Genomic DNA, 16,753 nt, shown 5'->3' on the forward strand with positions numbered 1-16,753 from the left:
AAAAGCTGCGCAGGCTTCGCAGTCCCTGGATTCGTGTTCAGGTGATAGGCAGAGATTGCACACCTCGTGTAGGTCCTTGTGTGGGAACTTAGCACCACACGTTGGACATTTCTTAAATGGAGTCCTTTCCATGGACCCCGGGCTGGACTACGTCGAGAAAGGCCTCTCGGTCGTCGACGTAGAAGAAAATGTTTATTGTTGAAGTCGAAACTCGTCAGAATGGAAATGAAATTGCGTTCGATAACAATACCGTTGAATTGAAAAGGGAATACGCGCCGAAATTTCACTTCTTCTCGAAGTCGATCTGGAGCACCTCGATCCTCATCCGAACCCGATGGCGGAAAAAACAATCTAAGGATGGAGCCGATGCCCATGCGCACTAGCATCCAAAGGACGAGTCATCAGTCTACAAAAGACTTTCCAAGAGAAAAACAAGTGCAATCATCCGAGCCCAACACCAGATGGTGATCTATTCATAATGTACCATCTGCAGCCCATATGCCTCGAACATAAAATTACACCATAGACTATACAATCAGTCATTGGTAAATTACCTGCAAAAAGGGAACAAATTCCATTCTGGATAGCTCAAAAAATTACTAAAACCGAGGCAGTATTTCCGGACAGTGCACCTCATGAGAAACACAGAATTTTAACAATCTGATTACCAATGGGGATCACACCACATTTGGATGACTGCAACACTTGGGGTACAGTCTTTGCTGCAATCTACACAAAAACACATGGCATTCCGTCCATGGCGGTTATACCAGACGTCCTGAAACAGATTCAAAATGAATACGGGGCAGAGCCTGCTTTAAATCTGGGTATGAAAATACTTATAGATTTCAAACAGGTCTCAGCTATAATATTAGCTAATATTAAAGGTGAAGCAGCATCAGTGGCGATCCACCAAAAATAAAAGAACTTGATGTAACTGAGCAACTATATGAATTGGCCAGAATAATAGTAAAATCCTATGAAGAACTAAGTAGAGATAGCTTGGGTGGGAAATCAGTTAAGCCCCAACTAACAGAAAGTCCCGAAAAAGTCTTTATTAAAAACATTCTCACTACTCCTAAAAAGAAGTGGGAAAATACTAGACAGACATTTCCTAAAGAGAAGCGTTCTCAATCCAGAGGTAGGTCTCCTCAAAAGGAGCCCTCTGAAAAGAGGTATAACCTCAGGAACAGGGATAATTTGAGAAAACCTGATAGATATCAAGATAGTGATACATGTTCCTCTCGTACCTTTCAGACTTCCTCACAGAAATCGGAAAGAAGAGGAAGGTCAGAAGACCCGGAACAACGCGTGAAGTCCAAAGACAATCAACACTTTCCAAAAAATAAGAAAACCCAATTCTCCAAGAAGAAGGCAGCAGGTCTAAAAATCAAACATGCCGAGGATCTTGACAACTCAAGAACGGGGGTTGGGCCCAGACAACGCTGGACAGCGCAGCAGAAGTCACTATAGCTCGCAAGATCCTGAAGGAACATCTGGAGACAGTGGACTTGAATGAGTACATTCAAGTTGAAACTGCTGATACCAGGTTTAGTGTACCCCATAAGTTATATGAAGTAACGCTCCGGATGGAGGGGGACATAACTAGGAAAATAAGAGCACTCTTTTGGGAGAAGCTCTCTAAGGGTTATGACATTCTTCTAGCTGATAAAGACTGGCCACCAAAATTTGTCAGGGAGTGCCCACATGGCGAAGACATCATTATGCCAGCATTCTCTAATCCTATTCCAATTCACTTAAAATACACCTATGCCAGAAAATGGGCAGTAGTCCAGGCTCCAGCATTATATAAAAATCATGTAGGATGGGATGAGGATTCTACTCGCCATAAGATCCATTTGGAAAAATCAACCAACTGCACAGAGGCAGCATCCAGTTAAGCAAGAAGCTAAAAAACAGGTCAAGGGGATCTTAGATCAACTTGAATACCAAGGGTTGATTGAAACATGCACCTTGTCCATGAACAATCCTTTGTTTCCTGTCTCCAAACCAGAAAATACCTATTGTCTAGTTTTGACTACAGACATTTAAACTTGTTGCAAAACATTTGCAGTATAAAATGCACACAGTGCAGCACTGATAAATAACATTGTGTGTAAAAAATATAAAACAACATTAGATATTTCTAACAGTTTCTTCTGTCAAAACATTGCACCTGAAAGCTGACCGCTTTCTCAATTATGGGGACACAGCATCACTTTTGTCGTCTCCCCCAGGGATTCAAGAATAGTCCAGGGTTATTTTCAGCCAGAGTAACAGAGTTACTACAAACGTATGATGATGAGGCATTATCTTATCTCAACAACATCTATCTTACAGAAGATGATTTGGACAGGCACTTGAACAGAGTAAACACAATTATACTTGAATTCGCCTCTGAAGGGTACAAATTCAACTTTAAAAAAATCAAGAATTGCCCCAGCTCAAAGTCCTATTGTTAGGATATGAACTTTCAAGTGAAGGCAAAAGCCTGACAGCAAACTTTTTAGAGAAATGTGCGCTGCTCCAACCTCCAAAAACGCTGAAAAACTTAGTCAATTCTAGGTTTCCTGAATTTCAGAAGAACTTACATTCTAAAGTACGCAGAGAGGGTTAAACTGCTCTACGCCTTAATCAAACCTGATTTTAAAAGAACAAATTGGACTCAAACACACACAGATATTTTGCGTTCAGTGCAAACAAACATGTTAGCAACATCACATTTACAGACACGCGTAAACGTACGCAACCTTGTGATCCGAATCATCCCAGGAAGATGCGGATTCACGTACTTAACTTTTAATGAAGGAGAAAAAGTACCAATTACTTACAAATCACACTTGTACCCACAAGCTGAAATGAAATTCACTTACACAGAGAAAATTCTGACAGCGGTTCAAACTGCAGTAGCAAAAGAGAGAGCTCTCGTACAGGGAAAACGCATAAAGGTCGTTACTCCTGTCCCTGCCTTAGAGGCAGTGACAAAAACAAGTATTCCTAATGCAAAGGCATTAAATCCGAGATGGATACAATGGGTTAATTCTCTTGCTGCAACAGACGTTGAATACGTTTTTGACCCCTACTTGGAAACTCAAGAATTTTTACAATACGAACAAGAATGTCCTCTGCCCACTGAGATTCTGCCTGTAGAACAGTACAAATTTATAATTTATACAGATGGATCAGCACAGCCCGCAATTGGGGGTAAACTAGCTTATAGTGCTGCTTGCGCGATTGTCAAAGGTCGCTGGCGCGATGGTAACATGGTCACAAAAAGTCAATCTCTCTAAGACACTACAGCTCAGCGAGCTAAACTACAGGCTTTTAAGATGGCGCTTGAAAATACCTATCGCGAATTCCCACACTCAGTGTGCGATTCGTATTACTGCGTTCAGTCTCACAATGAATACTTGCAGAACTGGGTTCAAAACTGTTTCAAAGATGCAAAAGGTGACACAATCAAGCATAAGTTGCTTTGGGAACAAGTAGTTCTATTACAGAAAGAGCTACAAAAGTCATTAACGTGATGCCGTCCACGTTGAAGGGAATTTATTGGCTGATGAAGCCAGGAAGGCAGCTGTGCAAACGGCTTCCGTAGCTGCAATCACTCGTTCAAAAATAGACAGCGAAATTATGCAGGCAGTCGCCGCTTCCAACAAAGACAGCGGTAAAACATTACCAAAAGGATTTCCACTCAAGTACTCATATATAACTGATGCAAATGTTCCTTTTGCTCGAAACCCTAGAGTGGGGGATAGAGTAATTCCAAACATGGAACATAGATTGGGACGAATCTTAGCAGCACATGAAGGGCTTGCCTCTGCACACGCAGGTGTTTCCGCCACAGTGTCATTACTAAAACAAACATACTGGTGGCCGCGCATGAGGAAACAGACCAGAAACTATGTTTTGGAATGTGAAATCTGCCAAAAAATTAAGGTTTCAACTGTGAAACGCCAGCGCAGACGCCCCTTCTAATTTCAGATAAACCGTTAGCATGTGTGTACCTGGACCACTATGGTCCCTTACAGAGGGATGGCAACTATAAATATATCATGGTCACAGTGGATTCATGCTCAAGATTCATTTGGATGTGGCCCCAGCGCTCGGCTGACGCCAGAACTGTTATAAAAGATTTGCGAGTCTTTATCGGCACATACACAATCGGCACGCTACATTCTGACCAGGGTCCTGCGTTTAGCTCCAAAGCTTACAAAGAGGCCATGGCTAGTCTGGGCATTGCATTGTGGTACTCAAGTCCATTCGATCCTGAGGGAAATTCTGTAGTGGAAAGAAAAAACTGTGACATAAAGCAATCTATAACAGCTAGGTTATTAGGCTCGGGTGACGTGTGGGTCAAACACCTAATAAGTGTCCAACGTAGTCTTCACAATCTGCCCAGAAATTCTCTGGGTGTAATCACTCCATATGAAATTCTTTTTGGTACGAGAAAGATTATCGAAGACCTCCATCATACTTCACTGGTGGAACAAAAACCCTTTGATATCAAAGAACGTTTGGCTGTTTTCCAGGACTTAAATGAAACAAGAAGAAGTCTAAGCAACACATTACAGAAGCCAACGACCACTGAAGAAAAACTACCCGTCCCAGCAAGGCCTGTCTGGATTCCAAAGATTGGGGATCTAGTCAGAGAAAAGATCACGCACAAGATTTGGGCCTTCTTACAGAAAACCAGTACCTGTACTAGCAATCCATGGATCAAGAACAGTGTTACTGCCGCCCCTTGATGGAAGAAAGGAGAACCGGTTTGTATCAATCGACCTGGTAAAACCACATCATGTGACCGATAATAAGTAGTAAGCCCAGTGGGCTCCAAAGATGTAGCAGAAGACCAAATCTTGCTACTATCCAAGAGTTTCAAACTGAGAGACTCATCACCTTTGAAGAATATGCAGTAAGAAAAGAAAGACTATGCAACAAAGCAATGGAACTTGTGCCTCTTGAACCCAAATAACAGTTCATCAAGACACTCCTGTCTACAATGATGTAGCATCTGACTACACTAATATGACAAAAGATCCGATAGCCCCAGTGATTTCAAATAATCATGATGCAATTCCAACAATTGACAGAACTGCTTCTGGCTATTTCATCAACTTTGATATGTTTTCTGAGGATCTCAGTAAGCCTGAAACGACGCCAGCAAAGAAATCATTTAAAAAAGAAGTAACAGAACTTCTTCATCAACTTGAAAAAACATATCTAGTTTCATCATGGGTTGAACTTTGGATTGTGCTTGGGGTACTTTTTCTCCTACTTTGGCTAATCATGGTATTAACTTTGGGGATGCTGATAGATGGAAAACATAGTAAAATGGACACAGCAAGTAAGAACATCAACTTGCTCCTGAAGCCACACAAATCCTCTCATCGTGAACAAAGAGACTTGACATCAGTGAACATCACAGCCGTTCCTATACCTGGTGGTATAGCATGGGACAGAACGGATTATGACATTCATGGTCCCACCGAGCTGCTGAAGATTCCACATCAATTCAAGGTTTCCTTGAGTGACTGTTTCACCCAGCACATTTTCTGATGATTGGGACTTTGAGACTGTTAATAATATGATGTCAGATTTAGAGAGGTCTGCTAAATTCACAAAACATGAATACTTAGAAGGATCATCAGATTATGCACAAATGTATTTTAATCATTTTGGTTGCAAACCCTAGGGATATTCATAAGTTCAGTCAATGGGAACATTGTCCAACGCCACCAAAAGGTTGCTCCAAAACATTCTATAACAAATTTCCATACCTGCCAGGTTTTTAATACCACAAATCCGGAAACATTTTACTTTAAAAATGCTAATAAGACAGGAATAAAAAGTATGTTGACAAATACAAAGCAAATGTATTCTGCAGCCTTTTATGCCCAGTTGTCCTCATTAGGTTTCCGCTTTTGGAGAGACAACATAGAAACGAAAACTGTCTGGAGCTCAAAAGACTGGCAAGTGCAGGGAATAGAAGCTTTATTTGGAGCCTGCATTAACCCGGAACAAATAATGTTTTTGAATGACACTGTTCAACAGACATCCTGTCTTGGCTTAGCCAAGATAAAAGATTTGAACCAACCGTCTATACCTACACCTGAAGGCAAAAACACTTCAGAGGGCAGGGTCGACGTAAAAACTATTTTACTTAAAAACAGAACTGATCCTGATTTGAAAAAAATGGTTATACTGGCCCACAGACACGAATAACTGTCAAGCTAGATTCCTGAACAAAACACAAGGGTTTACAGTAACTAGGCCAAATCCGAGCTATGTCAGGAGACAACATCCAGGGATAGTGACAACATACAGTGTAGGAAAACTGTGCCTTGAGTGGCTACAAAAATCAACACTTACAGAGGTTAAACAACACTTAACTTTACTTAAAGATGGCGTGGATTTGAGAGACTTTTTACTAGGGCCTCATAAACCACGTCAAACGTTTCATATACGTCGGTATTTATGCTGCTTAATGTGTGGATTCAAGTGTTTCAAATAAAAAGTCCTCTTCTAATGTTTCTTCATATAATAGCACTCTATGATACTCTGCCACCCTAGTAATGAGCTGTTGATTAGCCAAATTATCGTCTGGTGGTGATGGCTTTGTTGGGTAAAGGTCTGGCTCATTTTCTACTTGAGGGTCAATGCTGTAATCATTCCATGGTTCTGCTGACAAATGAGTATCATCATCACCATGATCCTCCTCTGGATCTGGATCTGTATTTGGGGAACCCTGAGGTGTTTTATAGAAGGGGTCTTCAATTAACTGTGGTGAAGATGGAGAGGGCTTTGGAACAGGATAAACAGGGCTGGTAGCCATGTCCTTTTTCCTTTGAAAGGGAATCTTATCAGTACTGTCCTCTGCAGGAAGCTTGTGTTTTGCTGGAGTTAACCAAAATATGTCCAGTATCAGAATTAATATAACGTTTTTTCTGTTACGGTTCCAATTTGACCTTAAAGACGTCTAAAATTGGTTCTAGAGGCTCGGGAACACTGCCCTTAGATTTCGGCGTTGGAATCAACTTGTCTTTGATAGTGCACTATTTTGGCTCTGAAGCATGTTTTTGTTTTGGAGCGGAGGGTTTCAGCTCCGAACCAGATTTGTCCTTGGATCCCGATGATTTCGGATCCAAAGGTAATTTTGGCAGACTTGGTCCTGAGCCGGATGGCTTGACGGTTTGTTTCAGCCGAGAGGCGGGGTGTCGGAAACATTGTCTCAGTGCTGACCTTGGTTATAAGGCAAAGGTGGTGCCATAGTCTTATACGTTTTGCCCCGGAGGCACATCTTCGGACTCCAGATCGATTTTGAGCTTGGAATCGGACTCTGGAACGGAAAGGGTATCTTCTACTGCAGCACAAGCTTCGATCTCTTCTTGGCCGGATTCTGTGTTGGATGCTTTATCGCTGCATCTCTTGTCATCGAGCCAGACGATCGCGTAGAGTCTCCTTGGATCGAAACGACTTAGAAGCATTGCAGTCTTCTTTCCGGTGCTCTGGAGAGAGTCACAAGTTACAAACTTGATGTAAGTCGGAGCAATGGCACTTGGCGCAGCACCCCGGACAGAATTGGAATGGAGACAGTTTCTTCGGCAGAAGGCTGGACAGAGACTCGGCTAGGCCCAACGGCCGCCCACTAGGTTTTCGATTGAAAATGGAGTTTGTCGAACGACACAACACACGGAGAACAAGGAACGCAGATGGAAATAATATCGTCAAGGGTAGAGTGAATTGTGCACCGAGGGGAACCCCAAAATGGTTTTCGAACCGGAGTGCAGCAATACACGTCCGATCCAGATAGCGGAAATAAAACAATCTAACAAAGGAGTCGATGCCCATTCGCACTATCACCGAAAGGAGGAGTCACCTTACCTGGTGACTGGAAAGACTTCTTTTTGAAGAAAAACTAATTGCAAACATCCGGACCCAACACTAGATGGCAGGCGTATGCAAACCATGCGATTGTAAGGCATGCATGCCTCAAACATACATTTTCCTCACATTTCTGTGATGGAAAGTTCTGGAATCTGCGTGGGGCCACAAACTTCCACCCACCCAGGATTCCTGCAAGTCTCCTGATAAAAACGGTACTTCACTAGTATGGGTAGAACCTGTGACAGGAAATGCCCCAAGACATACTGTGGATACTTCAAAATTATCATTGCAAATCTATCTGGTTTTGCTAGGGAGTCACCTGCATTTTTGCCCGGCTCGGCGGCCATATAGGGAAACCGATCAAACCTAGACACTTCTAAAAACTAAACACCCGGTAGAGTCCAGGCAAGTGTGACTTGCATGGATCTCCCAAACATTTTCGTACCCAGAATCCCAGGCAAACCTCAAATTTAGCTAAAAAGCTATATATAATTTTCCTCACATGTGTGTGGAAAATTTGTGGAATAACCGGGTTGACAAATTTCCTAGTTCCCAATGTTCCCATAGATCTGCCGATAAAAATGGTACCTCACTTGTGTGGGTGAACTTAGGGGAAAACAGAATTGTAGAACAAGTGTTCTTACCAATGGGCTTTCTGCATTTCAAATGTAAGACAATGTGTAAAAAAGCACTCATTTTGAAAACATTTCCTCTACTTCACATGCTAGTATGGGTATCCACAATTTGGGAGATTTGCAAATAATGCAAATGCTACTTACCAGTATGCATCTGTTCTTGGCATGTAGGGCTGCTGACATTCATATCTGTGCATAGTCCGCCACCTAGTGTTGGGTCCGGATGATTGCACATTGTTGTCCTGGAAGAGTCTTCGAAGTATCACGAGATAGGTGGCTCCTCCCCTGGACTACAGTGCGCATGGGCATCGCCTCCATCCCCAGATTGTTTTTAGCCATAGGCAGAGATGGAGTGAAGAAGTGAGTGATGACCATGCTATGAGCATATGTGTGTATATGAATACATACTGCAGCTGCTACAGGCGCCGGGGAGGAGGGTGGGCGATATGAATGTCAGCAGCCCTACATGCCAAGAACAGATGCATACTGGTAAGTAGCATTTGCAGTTCGAGGCATGTGGGCTGCTGAATTCATATCTGTGCATAGAATACATAGCAGTCCCTCCATTAGCGGCGGCCGCCCGTGCCAGCTGCAGCAGTCTGAAAAAGCGTTTTTAGAACAGCCTGACCAACAGCTGCCTGTTGTTTTGAATGCACGTCTACACAGTAGTGCTTAGTGAAAGTATGAGTGGTAGACCATGTGGCTGCTCTACAGATGTCTTCTAAGGGAATGTTACCTAAGAACGCCATAGAGGTCCCCAACTTCCTAGTGGAGTGGGCCCTCGGTGGGATAGTGAGAGTGCGCTTAGCTTTAGCGTAGCAGATCTGAATGCACTTTACTATCCATCTAGCTATTCCTGCTTTGGAGATTGCATTTCCCTTGTGTTGTGTGGCAAAAGCAACAAAAAGTTGTTTGGTTTTGCGGAAATCTTTTGTCCTGTCCACATAATACATCAAGGCCCTCTTCACATCAAGGGTGTGGAGCATCCGCTCCGCCAGCGTCTCTGGGTTTTGGAAGAACACCGGCAATTCAATTGTTTGGTTTATGTGAAACTGCGAGACCACTTTGGGTAAGAACTTAGGTTTAGTGCGGAGCACCACCCTGTTGGCATGTACCTGGAAGAAAGGTTCTTGGATGGTGAGCGCCTGCAGTTCGCTAACCCTCCGTAGCGATGTGATTGCTACCAAGAACGCGACCTTCCAGGTCAAAAACTGCAGCTCGCAAGAGTGTAGTGGCTCAAAGGGAGGACCCATCAGCCTTGTGAGAACCACATTGAGGTTCCATTCCGGAGCTGGTGGAGTCCTTGGTGGAATGACTCTTTTGAGTCCTTCCAGAAAAGCCTTGATAGCAGGGACCTTAAAGAGTGACAGGTGCTGCCTATTTTGGAGGTATGCTGCCATAGCCGACAGGTGAATGCGGATGGAAGAGTAAGCTAGATTACACCGATACAGGTGAAAGAGGTAACATATGATGTTTTGAATGGAAGCGTCTAGCGGGTCAATGCTGTGCTCCACGCAGTAGACGACAAACCTCTTCCATTTAGCCGCATAACAAGCTCTAGTAGTGGGCTTTCTCGCCTCCCGAATGATGTCCATACAATCGGGAGGAAGATTGAGGTAGCCAAACTCTAGGACTTCAGGAGCCAGATCGCCAGGTTGAGCTGTTGCGGATCTGGGTGCTGAATGTCGCCATGGCTCTGCGTCAGAAGGCTGGGAGTGAGATGAAGCCTTTGATGCGGTACCACGGAGAGTTCCAGAAACGTGGTGTACCATGGTTGGCGAGCCCACGTTGGAGCAACCAGGATGAGAGTCATCGAGTGCTGCCTGAGCTTGCGTGCCACCAGCGGTATCAGAGGTGCTGGGGGAAAAGCGTACGCAAATCTGCCTGACCAGTTCATCCACATCGCATTGCCCTGTGATTGGGGGTGTGGGAATCTGGCGGCGAAGCTTTGGCATTTTGCGTTCTCCTTTGTGGCGAACAGGTCGATCTCTGGATGACCCCACCTTTGGAAGTACGGTTGGAGTACTGATGGATGTAACTCCCACTCGTGCATCTGATGGCTGTGTCTGCTGAGCAGATCCGCCATTTGGTTGTCTTTGCCTGGGAGATGTTCTGCCATGAGGAAGATGTTCCTCTGAATGGCCCACTTCCACATGCTCTGAGCCAGATGAGACAGCTGTGGAGAGTGTGTTCCTTCCTGCTTCTGAATGTAGTACATGGCCGTCATGTTGTCCGTCCGGATCAACACAACTTTGTTGCACAGATGTACTTTGAACGCCTTCAAGGCCATGAAGATTGCCATCAGTTCCAACACATTGATGTGCATCTTCCTTTGCTGTAGTGTCCATAGTCCCTGCACAGTGTAATGGAGTACATGCGCTCCCCATCCCTGGAGAGAGGCGTCCGTCGTCAGGATAATCTGTGGGACAGGCTCTTGGAATGGTCGGCGGCCCTTGCAAAGGTTGTGTGGATTCCACCAATGCAGAGAGTTGTATGCCCGACCGCTCACCAACACTAGGTCTGTCAGTCGCCCATGAGCCTGAGTCCACTGACGTGCAAGGCACTCCTGAAGCGGACGCATATGTAGTCTCGCGTGCGGGACAATGGAGATGCAGGAGGCCATCATGCCTATCAACTGCATGAACACCCTCGCCGGAAGCGAGTGTTGGGGTCTGAATCGTTGGATCAGCGCCTGGATACCTGCGATTCTCACTGAACTCGGCTGCGCAGTGGCTGCCAGAGTGTCGATTGCCGCGCCCAGATACTGTCGCACGTGGGCGGGCTGGAGATGGGACTTTGGGTAGTTCAGAGAGAATCCCAGATCGTGCAGGAGGTGAATGGTGCGTGACACGTGGTCTACGCACTGCTGCTCCGTCTTTGCCTGAATAAGCCAGTCGTCTAGGTATGGAAAGACGTGGACGTGCTGGCGACGGAGATGCGCTGCTACAGTCGCCAGGCATTTGGTGAAAACTCTCGGTGCCGTGGTGACCCCGAACGGCAGGACTCTGAACTGGTAATGCTGGTCCAAGATCTTGAATCTGAGATACTTTCTGTGTGAAGGATGCAGGGGAATATGAAAATAGGCATCCTTCAGATCCAGCGTCGCTAGGAAGTCCCCCTGTTGAAGCAGGGGAAGCACCTGCTGCAACGTGAGCATATGGAAGTGCTCTGAGTTGATGTACCAGTTCAGGGGCCTGAGGTCCAGGATCGGCCTGAGTGATCCGTCCTTTTTGGGGATTAGAAAATACAGGGAGTAAACCCCTGTTCCCCGTTCTTGCAAAGGAACGAGCTCTATCGCCCCTTTTTGCAGCATGACCAGTACTTCTTGCTGCAACAAGGTCAAGTGCTCGTCGGACATAGCACGGCTTCTTGGCGGTATGTCCGGTGGAATGGACGTAAGTTCCAGACAGTACCCGTACTGGATAAGAGACCTCACCCACCTGTCCGTGGTGATGGACCTCCACGCCGACAGGAACTGCTGGAGTCTCCCCCCGACAGGTGTTGTGTGATCGGGGGGAAGTGACAAGACGTCACTGCTTGTTAGAGGTGGTGGACCTGGAGGCATTGTTTCCACGTCCCCTGCCTTTGATATTATTGCCCCTGTAGCCACCCCTGCCCTTGTTGTTGTTATACGAGGACTGGGTGGTACCCTTGTAGTATTGCGTGGACTGGGATGCCTGGCCTCTTGAGGTGCCTCTTGAATTGGAGCGGCGAAAAGAACCACCCCGAAACAGCTGACTCTGTAAAGCCCCCATAGACTTGGCAGTTTCGGTATCTTTCTTCATTTTTTCTAGGGAGGCATCCACTTCAGGGCCGAACAGATGGTCAGGATTCACTGTTTGACCCAGTATTGTGGTTTGTATGTCTGGTTTGAACCCAGAAATTCGAAGCCAGGCATGGCGTCTAAGTAACACGCTTGTATTGATAGCCCTGGAGGCAGTGTCTGCTACATCTAGAGCACATTTGATGGATGCATTAGTAATGAGTTTACCCTCCTGAATGAGCATCTCCCCCGCCTCCTTGTATTGGTCAGGCAAGTGTTGCAGGATGGCCTCTAATGTGTCATAATGGGCCCTATCATAACGTGCAAGCAGGGCTTGAGTGTTAGAGATCCTCCAAATGTTTGCTGCCTGTGCAGCAATGCGTTTGCCTGATGCCTCAAAGATTTTTGACTCTTTGTCTGGGGGAGGAGCATCACCAGTAGTCTGCGAATTCGCCCTCTTTCGAGCGTTGGACACCACCAGGGAGTCCAATGGCAAATGTCCCTTAATATACGTGGGATCCGTGGGCGCCGCCTTGTACTTCCTGTCGATGCGAGGATTGACCACCCGCGCCCGGGTGGGCTCCTTGAATACCTCCTGTGCATGCTTCAGCACCCCTTTGAGCATCGGTAGCGTCTTGACTTGCTTTTCGGCTACCGAGAAGGTGTCGACCAAGAAGTCCGCATCCACAGGGTCTGAGTGCAGTTCGACGTCATGGTTCGCAGCAGCTCTCTATTAACGCATTAAACGCCGCCGAGTCCTCTGTCGGGGACGTCTTCGCGGCGAAAAGTTGAGCGTCCTGGCCCGACTGCGGGTCGTCCGCGTCGCCTCCTGCTGTCCAGGGCACTTGCTCCTCTTCCGAATCAGAGTACGCAGGATAGGTGTACTCGTCGTCCTCCTCGTCCACATCAGGCACTGGGGAGTGGGCTGGCGAGTGTTCCGTGGCTTGTGGAGACAGAGGTTCCATCAGAGCCGAAGAGTCCGCAGAGTACTTTTTGTTCTTTAGTGGAATCCTGAAGGGTTCCAATGGCGGCTCCGACGTAATTTTTCGTTTGAGGAGCGACAATTTTCCGGTGTTGGCGTCGATGGTCACCTCCCGACGTTCCTCCACCGCGAGCGGTTGGAGCCGAAGCTTCGACACCACCAAGGCAGCTTTCGGCGTCAATACCTCCTGAGAGTGTCCGCTCTTCTTAGGCGCGAAGGCCTTTGGCGTCGACTTGGGAGGAAGGGTAAAACGAATTGGCGTTTGTTCCTTGGTAGGCTTCGGCGTGGGCCTAGGCACTACAGTGCTGGGAACCACAGTGGACTGTTGGATCCGCTTTAAGGATTCTCCCACCTTCTTTGTAAGGGATGCCGAGGGCTGAACTGTCTCGAGCGACTCTTCGTCTCCGAGAGCCCGGTCGCCTGTAGGCCTCTTCTTCGGTGCCGACGCCCCATGGCCTGGCGCACCGTCGGCGTGACGCTTCTTCGAAGCCGTCTTCGAGTCCGCGACCCCTTTCGGTGCCGACGCAGCCGCGTCGGATGCCTTCACCTTCGGCGCCGACCCAGAGGGCTGTGGGTCGGCCATTTTGGCGCGGCTCTTGTGGTCGGCCATTTTGGCGTGGCTCTTCGAGTCGGCCATTTTGGGTTTCGTGGAAGTTGACGCCTCCAGAACCTTCTTCACCAACGCCACTTTCGGTTTCGGTTTCGCATCCGAGGGTGCGGGACCAGTTGGCTTCACTTTCGGTTTTTTGTTAGAAATGTCCGTGACCGGGCCCGGAGGCGGGGACGTAGGACTCATAGCAAGATCTTGGGTAAGGCCCGAAGGCGATCCCTCGACCTGGGCCGTATGACGGGGGGTAACCCCGGAGTCTGGTTGGGGATGCTCTTCCTCTGAGCTATCTCCCATCGTGGCACAAATCAGTTCGTCGTCCCCTACCTCACCGGAGACTTCGTCGCAGGCCTCCTCCTCCGCGTCGTAGGTCTCGTCCTCGGACGCGGGGCCAGAGTCCGACTCTTGTACGTCGGCCTCTTCCTCGACCGATTCCTGAAATATGTCATCAGGTGAGGGCGCCGAAGCCGACAACTGCGCCTGGAGTCGATTAGCCCGGCGAATCTTCAAAGTTTTCTTACTCCTAAACTTTGAACACGCCATGCAGGTGTCTTCACGGTGATCCGGTGACAAGCATGTGTTGCACACGGGGTGCACGTCGAGGTGCGAATATTTCGAGTGACACAGCGGACACTTCTTGAATGGAGTCCGCTCCATAGCAAATGTGGTAGTGTAGGCCCGTCCGCGTCGAAGCACGTGGAAGGGCAGTAGGAGATTGGAGCTGAGAGTCAGTAAGAAAACCCGAACGCAACTATACCGACGCCCAGCCTAAAGACCTTTTGGTCTCAAGTAAAATCGAACAACTATCGGTTCCGAAGGAGGGAACCGAAAACACATCCGAACCCTATGGCGGAAAAAAACAATCTGGGGATGGAGGCGATGCCCATGCACACTGTAGTCCAGGGGAGGAGCCACCTATCTCGTGATACTTCAAAGACTCTTCCAGGACAACAATGTGCAATCATCCGGACCCAACACTAGGTGGCGGACTATGCACAGATATGAATTCAGCAGCCCACATGCCTCGAACCTACTACTTCTAAACTCTATTTTGTTACAATTTCAGAAATACATAGGTGTCCTTAAAACCTATTTTTCACTCTTTATATTTTACAAAATGAATTGCTATATACCCGGTACACAATGAAAAACCATTGCAAGGCACAGCTCAGTTATTAGCTATGGGTACCTCGGGTTCTTGGTGAACCTACAAGTTCTATATATAACCACAGCCAGAAGGGTCCAGGGGACATAACAGTATCTGCCATACTCATAGTCAGTTTCAAATTTACAAGTGTTCTAAAAATCATGTTTTTAATACCTAAAATTTACTGTGCTTTATAAATAGCAAAAGACCATTCTACCTCGTTTTCAGTTAGTAGCAAGTTAATACACCTATGACAGGTTGCCAACAGGCAAGATCAGACGCATAAAGTAGATGAGAGTGCAAAAGCATGCAGCACTTCCATCACAAGACAGTACTTACTTTGCAGCGGTCTGTATATGCTGATGCTTGTTTTTCTTTGCAGGCATCGAGCCATTTTGATGCTGACGCACAACATGTGCAACTCCAACATTTAAGGGTTGGGCGGCTGCTAGAGTTACATGGTTGGTAAGTAACGATGGCTGTTGCATAATGGTACTATACTGATTTCCATGGGAATGGACATTCCTAAAAGTGGACAGATGAAGAATGTTAGACATAAACACAGAGGATGACTAATACCAGAGAAGAAACCTCAAACATGTCTGAGGAAATATGAAATTTCACAGGAAAATTCAGAAACTCCAAAAAAAAAGATTCTACTGATTGAAGGAAGGATGACGCCAATACCAACTCAGTTTAACGATTTAAAGATCTCGTTATCAGACTCCAAATATCGTAAATATGATACCTGGACAACATATGGTGTTTACTACTACTGTCAAAAACACAGGTAAATCAGGGAAGGCTAGATTAATCTAAAAATGTATAGAGAAAAACATGTGACAAATGGTTGTCCTAAATACCAGGATAGGTTATCTTGTTTATGAGGTAGCAGAATCTTTGAAAATGAGCCCACATCCCCAGCCCATAATAAGCGCCTGATCTGGTGTGCTTACAAGCTCCTGTATTCCTGGCTGGCTCTTTTCATACAGGTAAAACAATACCTCAATGACAAATATCAGTGGTGGTTCACAGTAATGTACTGTCAATTAGACAAAGCCTAAATTACTTAATTGGCACAATTCAGCCAAAAGACCACTAAACTGCAGAGTTTTTCATTCAATAGCAGCCTAACCAGCAGAGGGCAAATGTAAACGGACACTGATGTTTCTTAACCATCCAGTCCCTCGTGCTCTTTGAGATTTCAGTTACATTTCTAAAAATGCTCACCTCCAGTCAGCTAGTTGCTGGTTACTTCCAATTGTTTCTGGGATCACAGCTGCGGATGGGACAGAATTATGAAGTGTAACACCAGGGAGCTGTTGCCACGTAGAAGGCAACAAAATTTGTTGAGTTCCTCCAGGCCACGCCTGCTGGGAGAAAACAAAAAAAACACAAGAAAACAAAACAACTTTCTTTAAAGTAATCTTGGATACCCTAGACATTCCCCAAGAAGAAAAAAAAAACATGTATAAGGATATAGATCGTTCACTTGCAGAGGTAAAGCTAAGCAAGGCAGGCTATTATTCGTAAACTATTTCTTAATGCAGAACGTAGGAAACGGTAGTCAGATGGAAAGGAGGGGGGTGGCAGATGGTTACGGGGATGTCTACTGAATCATCAACGACTCAGATAAACCCATTTTAAATATAACTTTTTAAAGCTAAATGCATAATTGGGTTGTTTCAGCCCAGTTATGGTATTTTTCTGGCCAATTTAAAAGAGAATGAAA

At 46.1% G+C, this 16,753-nt stretch overlaps 1 protein-coding gene across 12 annotated transcripts in view; it reads right to left on the reverse strand.

The window, feature by feature from the left end:
- HIPK1 (homeodomain interacting protein kinase 1) overlaps positions 1-16,753 on the reverse strand; it is a 733,600-nt gene that overhangs the window by 108,420 nt on the left and 608,427 nt on the right. For 6 of the 12 annotated variants that reach the window (XM_086923314.1, XM_086923309.1, XM_086923311.1 and 3 more), the window contains 2 exons: positions 16,252-16,391; positions 15,361-15,546 (listed from right to left, as the gene is read on the reverse strand). In XM_086923314.1, coding sequence (XP_086779440.1) covers positions 15,361-15,546; positions 16,252-16,391 — 326 coding nt within the window. Of the gene's footprint in view, positions 1-15,360; positions 15,547-16,251; positions 16,395-16,753 lie in introns of all 12 variants that reach the window. The other 6 variants (XM_086923313.1, XM_086923306.1, XM_086923310.1 and 3 more) reach the window with 1 other exon arrangement.

The sequence above is a fragment of the Lissotriton vulgaris genome, chromosome 5 (genome assembly GCF_964263255.1).
Source record: "Lissotriton vulgaris chromosome 5, aLisVul1.2, whole genome shotgun sequence".
NCBI lineage: Eukaryota > Metazoa > Chordata > Amphibia > Caudata > Salamandridae > Lissotriton > Lissotriton vulgaris.